We start from the raw sequence: 17041 nt of genomic DNA on the forward strand, positions 1-17041 counted from the left end.
ATGCTATGATTAGGATTTAAAGCAAAAAAAGAAAAAAAAAGTTGCTGTAGAAAGTTTGTGAGAGGATAAAGGCAGAGGGGAGAAACTGGGAAGCATAGAATTTTGTTTATTCTGCATGCTTCTTGAAAGTGTCAGCCAGAAACACATTCTGGCACAGGTATGTGCTAGTTGTTAGTTACTGCTAGTTAAAAATACCATCCAATGTAGTAAGTAAAACTTACCCTCTCAGGTATCAGAAATGTTATATCAAGAAACCTAAACTGCTTTCATATTAGCTAGTCTTTACAGTTAGTTTTGCTAATGAACATTTGCCTCTAAGCCCCATACACTAGGATTTCATACATAGTGTATAAGAAGTGAGTCAAGGCAATGCATCAATGCCCTTATCCCTGTGTGCATGTGTCCATCTCAGAAACAAGAACCTGGGATTGCAGTGAGATAAACATAAAGACTGGTGATCCCATCACCAAAACCAGGTACTCAACTCACCTTAACTATTTTCCAAGCCTTCTCTGGAACTCTGGAAACATCATTCTTCGGGCGTACAACCTAAAAAGCACAGAGTTTATGGACCTGCCACCTGATGTCAGAGACAAGAGAAGAGCACTAAGCCTTCTCAATTTCAGGTACAGGAAGAAAATGGCTTATAATCTTTGTTGCTATCACTTAAAATATTCTTGTGACACTGATTTTCATTCTGAAACTTAGTGAAATCATTTTCAAACTCTGATTGGGGCTATATGAATTACAATGGGCTTGCTGCAGTAGAATAATTAAAAAAGAATTCAAAAACCAATTATTCAAGGATAGCTCTAAAAAAACGAACAAATAAATGATGATGGCAGCTGTCAGTTTCCAGGAGGCACTTACACTAGGCAAACATGTGGAGCTAAAGATGTCAATAACCAAGTCACTAACTGATGGCCAAAACCACATTTAAAAACCAACAAACTCAGTTATGTAGTTATGTAGAAGAAAGAAAATCATAGTGAGTTTTCTGACCTTAGTCCATTTCTTGTTATACACACATCTATCCAATCCTCTATAAAAGCATGTCTACTTGTAGTCATAGCAGGTGTAAGATAATTACTTAGAAGCAATCTCTACTTTTAGCATCTTTGTTTTTATTTACATGATTCTATATTTCTACTTTGCTTTCCAGAATCTCTCTCTGAAATGGGACACCATTTCCTATATTAAAAAACAGCTTCTGTGAAGCTAGTAAACAAGGAGGACCCTAAGAGAGATATACTCGGTCCCCTGGAGAAGGGAAAGGGTCAAGATCCCCTGAACAAATTGAGAGCACGGGAAGAGTGGGGAGGGAGCTACAAGAATGAGAAGGGAAGAAGAGGAAGGATGCAGAGGTCATGAGGGAGCAGAAAGGTTGAGTCAGGGGAAGAATAGAAAAAAGGATATGTGATAGGTAGGGTTTTAGTTGGGAGGTGGTAGGGGAGGATGGGAGGGAGAAGGGAACTGGGATTGACATGTAAAACTATCTTGTTTCTAATTCAAATAAAAAAAAAATCTGAAAAAAAAAAAAACCCAGCCTCTGTAACCTCCAACCTCCTAAAAGACACTTTAATTCTTTATCTTTTCCTAATGGGAGGGAATCTGTACCATGGTAAGGAATGAAATAATAATCCAGGAATGAAAATCATCAATGACATTCGTATTTTTCCCCACTGTATCAGCAGGTTCTTTTTATTTTCAGATGGAATTTCACATGGCCAAAGCTGGTCTTGAACTTGCTATGTAGTAGACATGAACTGACCCTTCTGCTTCCAAACAAATAAAACACATGTAACACATGAGGTGTTGATGGAGAATCTACTAATTATTAACTTCACAGATAATCACTCAAAAACATTTTTACTTAATGAATTAATTCTACAATTTTAAATTACTGATAGTCTCTATTCTTTATCTATATAAGAATACAAAGAATAATGTAATGAATAATAACATGTGAAGCTGGAGAGATGGCTCATTGGTTAAGAGTACTTGTTCCTTGCAGAGGACCTGGTTTCGGTTCCTAGGACACATGGTGGCTAAGACAAACCTAACTCCAGTTTTGGGGGGTCTGACCCACTCTTCTAATCTCTGAGGACACCAATCATGCACAAACATACATGCAAGCAAAACACTCCTATACATAAATAAATCTAAAACAATTAAAAATAATATCACTAATCAGGTAGGAGTCTAGAGGGCTGGTTGGGGCATAGGTTCTGAAACTCAAGACTCGTGGGATTCAGCCAACTATAAAGTGACTATAATAAGTAACTTGATTAACCTTTAAAATTTGGCTTCTTAAAAAACTATAGCTTGATGTATATAGGACTTCATATTTGAGGGCTTTGTGAAAGGATTGAAGTGGAGAATTAATACAGAGTATGCAGGACAGTCCTGGTACAGTAAAACTCCCATTTGCATAAGCTGCTGTGGCCACTACTGGCATGTGCTGAGAGGACAGTTTCTTTCCTTGTAATCTTATATGTAGGGCAGTCCTTATCCATTCTTACCGTCAGGCCTGCTTCTGGATCAAGTGTCTGGATGCAATGCTGGAAAACAGATGCATGTTCTAAGTTATATGTGAAGAGCTTTAGTAACAGCTAAATATGGAAGGCTACAGGAGAGAAAGGCCGGTGAAAGGTAGTTTAACACCTAGTGGATAATGGATCAGCAGTCGGAGCAGCAAGAAGAGTAATGGGGAAGGAAGTGGAAGACAACAGAATGGCAGCCCGTGATGTCTATCTGAAGGCTTGTCTCAAGTTCTGAAGTCCTCATCCTCATTTTATGAGTCATTGTAAATTTCCACTTCCTACTTCGACCATAAATTTTTAACACACTAGATAAATGGACGATTTATATTTATATTTATAGTTCCACATTCAATAAATTATTGAAGTCTTTCCAATTCAGATAAATGAATCCATCTAATTGTTTTTTTCTCAGTACATACATACAAGGGATTCCAAAATAAAATGAGAAGTTTATAAATTATTTTAAGAATTTTGTGAGGGTGCCCAAGGTGCAGTCACCACAGTAGGAATGGGTAAGGACTACTTTACATAAAAGATTATAGTGTTAGTGGTCTCTATGCCAGACTCTGGGTCAGGTTTCCTATTTTAGGATGGATTATATAAACATCTGGATCTAGTTTGGTTTTCTTGTCACTACTGGCAAGCTAGGACCACTGGTTCAATCTGTTGTTAGAGAAATGAAGTTTCCTTGGGAAATAATTAACAGGGGGATGAAAGTCAAAATGCTGGTTTTGTTAGGGCACTGAAACTGATTGTGCCTAAAATCCATCTCTACAGATAGGCAATATGACAGAAAGGAAAACAAACTGGATTGGTTTAGAGTAGGGGATTTTGTGAAATTTTAGTTCTGTAAAATGATGACAATCATAGCTAGTAAAAAAAAAAAACTACATGAAAATAATTAATACTTAAGCCAAGTGTTTAGTTGTGAGCAGAAGCTCACTACAGGTTGGAATATGACAAGATAAAACCATATTCTTAAACTTTTCCAAGGCATTTCTCACTCTATAGTAACTAAAAATGCAGAATTTGAAACCTACACCAAGGATTCTGTTCTTATACAATGCCTAAATTTAAGAAGGATGAGATATGTTGGACGGTTGTACCTCCTGGCAGATGTGGCATTATGGTCCATGCATATAAATGCAAATACCCAGATAAAATGAACACTCTCACATTTGTACCACAAAGAATAAAAACATTTCTAATGAGTCAGCCAAGTGGGCCATGAAGGCACATGGAAGGAAGTGGTCATAAAAACTTGGGAGATAGGAATTGACAGTAAGTGTTCAAAAGACTAAAATCTTTGAGGATAGAAGATTAAAACAAAATTTAAGAATCCCAATTCTAGCTGGGTAGTGGTGGGGCAGTCTGGTCTACAGAGCGAGTTCCAGGACAGCCAGTTCCAGTTTCAAACAACAGTAACAACAACAAAAACAAAACAGACAAAACAAGAATTGCAATTCTTAGCACAGTGATTGCATAAAACAGGAATTGCAATCCTTAGCACAGTGATTGTGTGATTTTATGGACACCACCTGCATGCAAGATCCCACAAAGCAGAGAGAATACTAGATCCCAGGAAGCAGAGGTACAGACAATTGTGAGCCACCATGTGGGTTCTGAGAAATGAACCAGGCTTTCTGCAAGAGCAACAAGCATGCTTAAGCACTGAGCCACCTCTCCAGCTTGATAGTTTAGCATTTTCTATCATTTTATAATTTTGTCATTAAGTTTCCAACTAAACTTACTGGGATTGAGAAATTTTCCATGGAAATGTATTTCCAATTTTGTAATGGTACTCAATCAGAACATACAATCTATATGGGAGAACTTGTTTCAAAGCCAACTTGCTTAACATCTATTCAGCAAAGCAAGGGATACTGGCACTGGGGAGCCACACAGGCCTAGGGGAAAACAAAATCCCAATAAGCATGCCAAATGTGTTTCTATATTTCAAGACTCCTTCAACAGAAACATTATGGGAAGATAAAAATTAGGAACACTGAACTTAACTAATTTAAAATGTTGAAAAAATATTTTGCATTTATGTTTTATAACCAAGTGCTTTCCCCACATTTGTCCCAAGGCAGCAGATGAAGCTCTATATCCACCACTGCTAATACTAGCAATTGGAACATGCTCTTTGGCAAGGCAGAAATAAGATAATTGTTCAACATAGGCTGGCTTTTCAGAAATACTGGAAGCATTGCCTGTAATTATAGACATCTGTCACTGCTAGCCACTCAGTACTAACCCTGACATCAATATACAACCATAGCACTAAACTGCCCGCAGGCATAGCAATGGAGACCAGATACGCTAGGCAGGCAATCATCTGCTTCATCCAAACTATCTGTCAAAGGTTCCCAACCACAAATAGCTCTTACATTTTGTATCCTTAGGATAATATGTTGATTTATTTTAGATTCTCTAATATTTACAGTCTAGGCCATCTACTAAAATAAAGAAACAAAACTTATGGCTAATGGAGGCAGTTACTGTTCACAGTCATCATAAAAGGTCATAGCTCAACCCTCAAGTGTTAAAAATTGATGGCAGCTTTAACCATGTGCCATCATACAGATGTTTCCTTTTGTAGAGGCAATTATTTTCAATAGCAATTCAAAATGGTAAATACAATCTTTTATCAGCAAGTATGTTCTCACACTGATCTAATAGAAATGCTCATATTTTAAAGCATTTTTTTGAGATGTAACTATGGAAGAGGACTGTTACTTTTGATTTAGCTTTACAAATAGACCCTTATCTGGCATTTAATTGTGTATGTGTATGTGGTGCCTAAAAACTAGCAAATGATATTGAAGGATAAAATACTTGGTTAATGAATCAACTAACATAATTTTGCTCTACATAAAAACTCACAGAAATATACATGCACATGTGCATTTATATTTTTGAAAACCCAAAGATACACTATAAGCTTTAAAAGCCACTCTTTTTTTTTTCTTTTAAAAGCAGCTTTGGAAGCAAACAGAAAATTATTAGACATTTAGGCTAATTGAGAGTTAAGACTTACAATTACCATGTGTTACTAAAAACTAAGATATTTCTTGGTCTGATTGCAACAGCATAGACTGAAGAAAAACTATTAATTACAGAAAGACAGTTAGCTTACAAGTGAGCTGCATTTTAAAAACCTCCTTTAAAATACAATTGCTAAATGCCTTACAGTGCTGTAATGTGAGACAGGTTCAAATCTTATTACTTCACTGAAATTAAAACCTAAGTTTTAATACTGCTCAAGTCGAACAATGATTCCACACTTTATTGCTTTTGAAATCCCTTGATGATCATAGGAAAAAATGCCCCGGAGAAAAAAAGACTGTTTTCGATAAACAGAAAATACAGTTTGCACTCTTAGCCTCTTTGTCATCACAAAAAAAGGATTTAATGCCAATTCTTTAAAAAAAGACTTTTCCCCCACAAAATGTGCACCTTGTGTGCCATTTGTAAAATCAGTTCACTTTCTTTTATTTATTACTGCAGTGCGGCAAGGCAATAAAGCAGCTACCGATAGCTAATAAATTACATGCCTTTTAAAACAATTCTCTTGCTACAAAAACATGTAACTACAAAGGTTTACATTTACATGGTACAGCACATGAAATGTCTATATTTGTGTCCTATTAACCATCTTAGCAAATTGTGTACTTTTACCAAATAACTGATAGGAAAAATGTGTTCCAAAAATGTCTATAATATAGAATAAAAGCTGTTCATGAAACCCATACATGGATGCTATTTGAACTTTCTAAAAAACGCAAAGGTATTTAAGGCTTTCTAAGTAGGATTAATTTAAACTTTGCTGAGTTACTGAGGGCCAAGAAGTTATCTTTTTCTAATTTATGTTCCTAGGATAATGTATTCTTTAACAAAATTATAGCTCTCAGCAGTTACCTAAAATAAATTTATAATGGTGAGATTACTGTGTTTAAGACAAAATGCCCACTTGGTTCATATACACTGTATTTATAAAAAGATAGAAATGTTGTTTCTTAGTGTTCATATCAAATGCACTTTGTACTCTTTCTAACAAATACATATTTTGAATTATGTTCCAGATCTACATAAACTGCCATTAAAACTTTACTTTGTGAAAATAAGTTGTTCCCTACCCCCATTCTTTCATGTACAAATCAGTTTGGGAATTTCTACACTCAAATTCCAGGATGAACCTGTTAAAATAATAAGGGTATTTGCTTAATGCTTTCCTCCTCTAATCTCATGATAATTATGAGGTAATGTACTGTTTTTTATTATTAATCTCCTCTATTTCCTGCAATAGCCATAATAGCTGTGGCTTTTTTGTTCCATACCTACAAAATTTCAACTTTGATTAATTATGTATGATGAACACTGCTTCAATTTTCAAAGTACAAACAACTCAGTTCCACTTCATCTCTTCTTCAAGATGACTAACTAAAGTTTATATTCTGTAGCTGTTTTTCCATTTTTGGTCTTTTGAATCAGCCTAATTATTGTGACTAATAATTAGGACCTTGCAGATTTATAAATTTTTAATTTTATTTATTATTGTGTGTGTGTGCACATAATATGTGTGACAGCAGGTGTGCAAATGGTATAATGTATATGAGGAGGAAGAGGACATCTTCAGAGGTTGGAAACTCAGGCCATCAGGCTGGCACGGTAAGCTCTTTTAGCCACTGAGCCATCTTACTGGCCTGGTAAGCATTTTTAAAGAGTTTAATGAAGTAAGTTTATTTCATCATGATATTTAGAAGGTAAATCTTACTCTCATTACTAATGATATTCTACTACATCTACACTTCTCTATGTGCATGTGTGTGAATGAATGAATGAAACCCTGGTATATTTAACTTGATTTTGCTTCTTTTAATAGTAAATGCTTATGTTTGCTGAAATCATGATCACTGCCCATGCTATAGTTAATCATAAATATTAATATTCTCAATGACAAAAGAAAAGAACAAAATACTTAACAGGTTCACTCACACTTATTTTAGTACTGTAAATTTTTATTTATTTATTTATTTTTTTTGGTTTTTGGAGACAGGGTTTCTCTGTGTAAGAACTGTAAATTCTAAGTAAACTTTCTATTGGATGCTATTTCATTCAGTGCATGGAAAACAAACCTTAAATTATACTTTGCACCTATGTGACAGAATAGAAGCAGTGTGTGCTTCTGGTGTCAACTGAGAAGAGCAGGGAGAATTTGCTTGCTTTAATCTTCTTAGATGGAATGTTAGTTGCTGTCAATCCCCATACTTTGATAAACAATATGAACTGAATTGACATTAGGATTTGCATCTGTGAATGGGAAAGTACAAAGTGTAAAGCTTCAGTGTTCCATCTGCTCCAACATGCTGCTCCTAATCCTTTCTTATATGTTTATATTATGCAGGTAAGTGACAACACCACAATAAGTATTTGGACAGGTTTCCACTGCTTTGCACATCACTTATGAAACATACCACATTGAGTAATAATTACTGATAGGTTTTAAATTCTTTATCAGTCTTTGATGGCAAGACTAGCTTTCTCTAGTCAAAACTGTGGCTGCTCTTTAGCACATTGTAGGCAACTAAGTATATTTGCAGTGGTAAGTATATACATAATTAAAGAAAAAAACAAAAAACATGTTTCTTGTCCAGAGTAACACTGTCAAAGCCAATATAACAATCTTTTTCTAGTTCAAAATTCTTAGAAACTAAATACTGGCTGATCTAACCTGCTAGCTCCTAACACAACCCCGAAGAAAATGCCCATGCCCATTTCAGAACATCAGGTAGTATTAGAATGAATCAAATGGTGCCTCACCACTCAAAAAGCTGAACACCACACCTTGCCTGATCTGTATCCAATCAATCACAAATAAAATAGCTGATAATGTAACCTTGTCCTAGTTGTAGTGATAAATAAAAGTTATGCATTGTTATTGCTCTCATCCTCAAGAATCCTAAACATAGTAAGAAAATGAAGACACAGGGCATAAAATATTCAAAGTACAAGATCAGGAATGACATTAGGAATGACATTAATGAATTTAGAGAGCCAGACAGAGTTAAGGTCAAATCTTTTATTATTTTTTACTGTTTTAGGGGATGTGTATGCTGTGTGTGGGTACCTGTGCCATGTGTGTGTGTAGAGGTCAGAGGGCAACTTAAGAGTCCATTCTCTCCTTTTACCTTTACATGGGCTCAGAGAATCAAACTTACGTTGCCAGGCTTGCATGGAGAGCCCATTAACTTGCTAAGCCATACTGATGGCAACTGAGGTCAAATATTGAGATGCCATTTCCTCCCTGTATATTATTAGCTAAGTTCTTTTCTGTAGAATTGGGGTTAATAACACTTTATGAGATTTAATGGATGTAAAAGGTTTGTTATTGAAGTTTGGCATGTGATGAACTAAAAACAAATGCTAGCACTACCATTATTATTTAAATGAGCCTTAACAGAGATGACTCAGAATGTAAGAACTATAAGTGTGAATATTGAATGGGAATGTTAAATATAGAGAACAATGTGGTGCAAGCCGAAAATGAAAAACAAAACAAAACAAAACAGATTAATAAAGGTGAGGATGGGGAATAAAATTGGATAGCGGGTACACTAGATTATGGAAGATACTACTCACAGAGAATACTGCTTTGTGTGTGTGTGTGTGTGTGTGTGTGTGTGTGTGTGTGTGTGTGTGTTTGTTAGGGGAGCAGGTAGCAGGGAGTTCTCTTAAATGGGAAAAACTAAAATCAAAATGTAGTTTAAGATTTAGAATGGAGGAGAGAAAGAAAAGAGATACCTTAATAGAGGGAGCCATTATAGGTTTAAAGAGAAATCTGACACTAGGGAAATGTCCAGAGATCCACAAGGATGACTCCAACTAAGAATCTAAGTAATAGTGGAGAGGCTGCCTTAAATGCCCTTCCCCTATAATGAGATTGATGACTACCTTATATGCCATCCTAGAGCCTTCATCCAGTAGTTGATGGAAGCAAAAGCAGCCACCCACAGCTAAGCACTGAGCCGAACTCCTGAAATCCAGTTGTAGAGAGGGAGGAGGGATGAGCTAAGGGGTTAAGAAGATGGGGAAACCCACAGAAACAGCTAGTCTGACCAAGTGGGAGCTTATGGACCCCAGTTGGACAGCTGGGGAACCAACACTGGACTGAACAAAGCCTCTGGAACGTGGGTGTCAGTTGGGAGGCCTGGGCAGTCTATTGGACCTCTGACAGTGGAACCAGTATCTATCCCTAGTATACCAATGGACTTTGGGAGCCCATTCCCCATGGAGGGATACTCTTTCAACCTAGATTCACAGGGGAGGGCCTAGGCCCTGCCCCAAGTGATGTGATAGACTTTGATGATCCCCCATGGAAGACCTCGCCCTCTGTGGGGCATGTATGGTGGGTAGGATGAGGGTGGTCAGTGGGAGGCATGGGAGGGAGAGGGAACTGAGATTGACATGTAAAATAAGATTGTTTCTAAATTAAATAAAATATATAAAAATTAAAACAAAGATTTATCTATTTACAGTGCACATAATAGACAGGGGTCAATCCCTTTAATTCTGGACTCTGCTGTCTCTGATACCATGTGTTCCTTTTCCTTGACATTCTGGTCTTTCCAGACAGTTAATAATTCTTTTTTAAATTTTCAATTTAAGTTTATACTTTCCATATTTTATATTTATTGAGACAGGGTTTCTCTGAAGATTTGAAGCCTGTCCTGGAACTCCCTCTGTAGACCAGGGTGGCCTCAAACTCACAGAGATCCATCTGCCTCTGCCTCCCGAGTACTTTACACATTTTTAAACTGAGGGTACCTTCCATTTCATTTACCCATTCCTTGGGACAGCTGATCTACCCAAAAGAGTTCAATTAAGCATGCACCAAATTTAGTCTACATCCAAAGCTTTGAAAGGTACTGAATGTGAAAATGGGATTCTTAATTCCTTTGTTGAAGTACTTAAAAAGAGTAGGGTTGAGAAATACAAGAATGAAAAAACTTGCCTTTCCCAGAATCAGGGCGAATTAAGATAGACTAAAGGGTAAAAGGCCAATAAGTAGAAGTCAGTACATTAACTATTTAAGGACACATCAGTTCAGTGGCTCACCTAGTGCCAATGAATTATTCTCTACCAATGATTTTTAATTTCAGAAGGTTAAAGAGGTGCCCATGTATCTGTATACTTTTCCAAATAGTTGAGGAATCTTCAATGTACAGACTACTATACTAACCTGCCTTTTCAGTTTGTGATATTATTTTGGGGAAAAAAAATCTCCACAAACTTTATTGTCCACTACAGGACAATAAAGGAAACAGAAGTTTGTGTTTTTTCCTCAAGTTAATGTAGATTCAAGGACTCAAATTTAAATATTTCAGAAAAATTCTCACATCTTACCAATATCCCTAAACAAAGACAAAAAATACAACAATAAAACACCTCCCTCCTTAAGTATTCAGTTTCCCAGGCTAAAGAGATCTAAGGCAATTGTGATGTTGATTTCCATGTGTGCTCTGCTCTAACTGAGTATTGACTACATCTATTAGCACTGTTTTGAAACAAGTCAAACTAAGCCTTTCTCTACCGTATCTGTGGGACTGGTTTTTACATAGATAGGCTAAATTTCTAGGCAGTGACAAAGGTCTAAAAGCATGTAACCATACTGTCATTTGACTCTTACTGTAGTCCTGAAAGTACTTGACCACAGTATAATTTATACACTAAAAACAGATAGCTATTGAACATAAGTGATGCACATGTTCTTTCTCGTTGAAAGGGGGCTCAGGTAACAGTGTTATACTCTCTTAAGAAAATCAGGATCAGGAGAGGCTCAGTTGGTAAAGTGCTTGCTATGCAGGTGTGAGGAGAAGAACAGTGCAGATCTGTAATCCCAGCACTGGAGAGGCAGGGATAGAAGGGTCCCTGAGTTTGCTGGCTGTGAGCTCCAGGTTCAATGAGAGACCCTATCCTCCCAAAGTACAAGGTGGAGCTTATTGAGGAAGACAGCCTGGCTTGATCTCTAGTTCCTAAGAGCACCCGTGCATGAGTGTGCACATACAAATTCAAAGAAAGTTAGGTTCTGTGAATGTTCAGAAATAGGTTTCATTTTTTTTCTTTTCTTCCTTAAATAATTAAACATTCTGCTAATTTTCAAAAGAGAAGAAGCTTGGGAGACCAACTATTTGTTAATGATCTGTGAAAAAAACGTTAGGTGTCCACAGACTACCAAGGGACAGAAAGGAGCTATGAACAAACCAATGAAGTGAGCTCATTTCCATATAAGTAAAATATACTGTCTCTGCCACCTTTTACAGAAACTCTCTACCATGTACCAACTCATGTCTGGTCCTAACAATACAGAAAAGACAGAGAAACCACAGAGTTCAAGTCTCCAGTCTCAAGTATGACCCAGGAACAATTTCTACAACTTGTCTGAAAATCATTTTATCATCTACAAGATGAAGGCAATAATTCCTATCTTTAGAAGGGTGATGCAGGCATTCCATTACTGTAAACAAAATGTCTAGTATAGGAGCAATTACACAACAGAAACTTTATAAATGCTAATTTTAAAATTGAGAATAAAAGTGGTATATCTAGAAAGTAATTAACTTTATAAAGAATTACGATCTTTCACCAAATTGTGTGATGCTTTCCTCCCCCCTCCCCTTTCCAACGACAAGGAACATGTAAATCACTTATATTCACTAACTATCTGTTTTCAGTGTATTACACTGTGGCTAAGTATCTACTTAGGCAAATACACTGTGTATCTGAGAATAAGTAGTCAAGAAGGGAGAAAAACATTTTAATCCCACAACATAAAAACACTACACTTAAATTAAAAAGGAATTGTTCTCTCAAGGATTACACTGGAATATCCCAAAGCACAGGTCTTGAAAGAGTGGCATGGATTCCTAGCTTATCGTGAATGATATCAGAGTACCTATACAATTTTTTTTCCCCCTTCAATTCTGGACCACTTTTAAAGATGTTTCAAGTTCTAAAAGGGCTGAAAGTAGGAAGGGAGAATATAAAAGCAGATGGTTTAGGCCAGCTGAATACAAAAAAGCAGGTGCTTAGCAAAACAGAAGTATTTGCCAGTTTGCCAACACTGCTGGTTCCAGCTTCCACATCCGGCCGTCTCCCCTGCAGTCTCTGCATCTGCTTTCTGGTGGTCACGTGATACAGTCAACTGGTGCAGAAGACTAAAAACTGAACTCAAGAGCTCACTAGGCTTCCAAGGAAGCTGTTATCACTTTATAACAGCATCTCTTTACCACTATTTTAACTATAGAAGGTTGAAAAAATTCTTTCTTCAACATTAGGACACATTCTTATAATTAATACAATTATTTTAAAAAGAACAAAAGTAGAGCATATTAAGGCTTTGCTCAAGGAAAACATTAATAGATGCAAATTAGCTCAAAGTTTAAGCCATGTCTGCAGATTATAGACTCTATTATTCAAGTGTAATGGAAGAAGAAATTATGACACATTAGCTTTCAGAAACACAACACTAACCAGAGTCTCCTACAACATGCAAAATCAAACTACATATTATTCTAAAAAGAAAACAAACAAAGACCTCGTGCTTTCATTTTATCTCTGAACAAACCACACTGGCAATTTCAGAGGAGCTCATAATACAACCTCGGCAAATCCTGAAAAACAGAATAAAAAAGAATACAGTACATAGTTATATGATTCCCTTTTCTGTGTAATGTGGGATTTGGAGATGGGGTGAAATTCCATATATATAAACACATGGGGTGTGTGTGACTTGGTATGTTAATGGACACTTGTAAAAAATAAGCATAACTTGTACATCAATAAAAAGACCCAGTGTGTCTCCAAAAGGTGTTAGGGATGCTGAGAATGGACACTAATAGCTATCAAATCAAGGAAGGAGACCTTGTTAGAGCCACTAGAGAACAAATAGTGACTTTATACAATGAGTAATATTAGCATTTAAGCTGTATAGATTGCATATGGTTAACAAAGAACCTATGGCCAGAGCTACTCTACTAGCAATTAGCTAGTAATCAGCAATCCTCTAGTTTTTGACCATTTACCTGTGTGTGCAAGGACTGGATCATGGATGGTAGCAATGAAGGATCATAAGTAGTTATTGTTTGTTGAGTGCTCATGGAGTAGAAGCATGAGGCTTAGTACTTTAAATACTGTATCTCAGTTAACAACATGATACTTTTATGTTGCAGGTGTAGAAATATCACAATTTTACTACTGAAGAAACTGTTTCAGAGAAACTGTTATATGTCTATTAAGAGTTTGCAAATGACATCTAGGACTTGAATCTGAGTCAGAATAATTCTGAATAACTACAAAGACCATGTTCTCAACCAATTATGATATATATATATATATATATATATATATATATGCTCTGAAAAGTACATCAATACTAGATAGAATTGTATATCAAAACTGCCCACAAAAGGCTATCAGATATGATTTCATACTCATATATCAAAATTTCATGTTCTTTAAATAGGGCCCCGATATCGATATCCTAGTAATTAAAATAATTTCTTGTCTAAGATAAATTTATACTTTAGCTGGTTAGAAGAGTATATAGTAATTATTCCTCCTTGCTTTTCTATTATTAGAAAATACTAACATTTTTCAATGTATATGCTAGTAACCATGTTAAGTCAGAGTTTTTCAAACTTTGTGTCACTGACATTTGGAGCCAGATAACTTGCATTGACGGAGCCTGTGGAATGTTTAGTAGCATCCCTGGTCTCTATCTGTAAGATGTCCATAGTCATCCTCTGCAAAACCATTGCTCTATGATTCATTATTTGGAGTCTTCATTTTCTCAAACTCTGTGACACTGGTTCAATACTCACTTCACACAGTTGCTATACACATGCAAAGCCTCTGAAATAGGCTTCATTCCCAAGTATTTCCAGTAATTTACAACTGTCTTTGTTTTGAATTTACTCTGAAGCAATGAATAATGTTTTTTAAATTTTATATTAAAAAAGAAGAAAAGTAACCAAAGTACTACTTAAGAAGTAGGTATATGACTGTGTCAACTATTATGTGCTACAGGTATTATTCAGCATTAATATCTTAAAAATGAACCTTTACCAGGAAACATTTTGTTCTTGACTTATGTTCACATATCTACATAAACTGCCATTAAAAATAAGTTGCCCCTCCCCCACCTTTCTCCAGCTCTTCTGTGTACAAATCAGTTTGGGAATATCTACATTCAAATTCTAGGATGAACCTGTTAAAATAATAAGGGTATTTGCTTAATGTTTTCCTCCTCTAATCTCACGATAAGAATATGGTTATGAGATAATGTATATTTTTGTTTTATGCTAGGATGGTGTTAAGAGAAGAAACACAGGGGTGGAGAGATGGCTTAGTGGTTAAAACCACTGGCTGGTCCTGGGTTCAATCCTCAGCAACCAATTGGTGGCTCACAGCCATCTATAGTAGGATCTGATGCCCTCTTCTGGCATATAGTCATATATACAGATAGAACACTCATATTAAATAAAATAGATACATCTTAGGGGCAGAGATACAGAAGACAAGGCTTATTGTAATAAATGTTACCAGTAATCAGTATAGACCAAGTACTAAGAATTCAGAGGCAAGGCAAAGCTAAATGAAGCTCACACATGAGATAACCATGAGAAGAGTAATCAAAGAAGGAAAGGAGAACCAAGAAGACAGGGAGTCAGAGAAGAGCAGGGAAATGGTAATAGGACTCAGCCTTGCAGTGGTATGTACCTATGTACCAGCTACTCAGAAGGCAGACGCAGGAGAATCAATCTTCAGCGCAAGAGCTCAAGGTCAGCTCAGGCAAGACTCTGGGTTTCTTTAGTGTGTTAAGAGTTCTAGTTTTCAGAGAAATACTGCCAAAAGAGAAGGCATTATTGCCCCTGTCCCACTTGCCTGCTTTTTGAAGTACTGAGTTTCAAACTCAGAACTCTGTACCCAACAAGGCAAGCACTCTAACACTGACTTAACTGCACCTCCAGCTCTCTGTGTGCTGAATCAAAACAAGAAACAAAAACTTTCTTCTTTGAAATAATGCTACATAGAAAAATATGGTTTTTTACAAATTACACAGATACTTTTTCCTAATGTAAGCATCGGACAAAATATTGATACAAAACGAACCAAACTATAAACTTACTGGATTTCAGCTGCATCTCCAACACAGGATTTTTTGTTGTAGTTTTCTATCCTGTGAGTCAATTCAGGGTTCCACTATATTGCCATGTCTCCTCAGTCTTTCCTTGTTGTAATTTTGACAAATATTCAGCAATTATTTTTTTAGGATGTATCTTAGATTTGTCTGATGTTTCCTAATAACTAGATTAAGGATATATATATATATATAATATATATATATATATATATATATAATAAAAAATACCCAGGATGTCAACAGATCTTAACTTATGCTGTTAATCTTCATCTTAAAAAAGTCTTGAATAAAGTAACTAATTTTTCGCTTGTAATAAGTATATTGTGAGATAGGCCAGATTTCTTGTGGAGACCAATAAAAGAATCCATTTATCTTTAAATTTATGCTTGTTAATATTAGCGTCCATTATGACTTCCAATACTGTGCTATTCCAATAACAATTTTATATTTCTTTTATTCCCTCTAAATTTATTTATTTGAAATCATCCACAAGTAAAATTTGCTGCATGTTGTGACTTAACTAATACACTTGCATTTTGGTCAAAACTGATGGAAGCTCCTGTCCTATATGAGCTCTAACTGTGCGTGTATTCCCACTTTCTTTCTTTCCTCTCACCGACTTGCTGACATCGCATCTATTGTTGGTGATCCAGTTCTGTTAAGTACCCACTTTTATAGGAAAACTGAACTTAGAAATCAAGATCTGAGATCTAGGTGACTTCATTGCTATTGCAGTTTCATTGATTTGAGTCTTAGTGTCAAAGAAGGAAAATAAGTATGTTTATTAAACTTCAATTTTATATACATTTGTATCTATTTCAGTCACTTTTGTAGGAAAAAACTGTCAGGAAAAAATACCAGTATTAATCTGGTTGACTCTCAGAGTTCATTCTAACCTTTTAATTTCCTTATCTGCAATGCTCTTCCTTAATAGCCAGGAGTCTAGATCTTATAATCCTCTTCCTTAGTCTGAGGAACTGCTTTGTGGGGTCTGCAGGGCGGAGAGTGGGGGGGAATTGCAAGTGGCTATAAAATTCACACATACTTGAGGCTGCATAGAACTTTGCCTGCTATTTCCAATCTGTACTTGGCCTCACCAGTTTAAGGAAGTACTCTGTTCCTTGTTTTCCAGTGGCTACTGTCTTTCTATTTCTGACTATTTGGTTATGCTGGAATCTCAGCTTTCTGCCAGGGTAATAAGCTTGCAATTGTCCAGTATTCTTTCTGCTGTGAGATGGGACTGATACCTGTTATACCTTTCTACAGTCCTAAATGAAAATCTGAAAACCTCCAA

The 17041-nt window shown here is 36.1% G+C and overlaps 1 protein-coding gene across 4 annotated transcripts in view; it reads right to left on the reverse strand.

Annotated features, from left to right (window-relative positions):
* The window catches only part of LOC100762081 (ran-binding protein 17), a 276621-nt gene that overhangs the window by 115498 nt on the left and 144082 nt on the right, over window positions 1–17041 (reverse strand). For 3 of the 4 annotated variants that reach the window (XM_027425205.2, XM_027425203.2, XM_035447595.1), the window contains one exon: window positions 490–549. The exons of the other annotated variant lie outside the window; for it this stretch is intronic. In XM_027425205.2, the coding sequence (XP_027281006.1) occupies window positions 490–549 (60 nt within the window). The remainder of the gene's footprint in view (window positions 1–489; window positions 550–17041) is intronic. 4 annotated transcript variants of the gene reach the window in all.

Source organism: Cricetulus griseus, chromosome 7 (genome assembly GCF_003668045.3).
Source record: "Cricetulus griseus strain 17A/GY chromosome 7, alternate assembly CriGri-PICRH-1.0, whole genome shotgun sequence".
Lineage (NCBI taxonomy): Eukaryota > Metazoa > Chordata > Mammalia > Rodentia > Cricetidae > Cricetulus > Cricetulus griseus.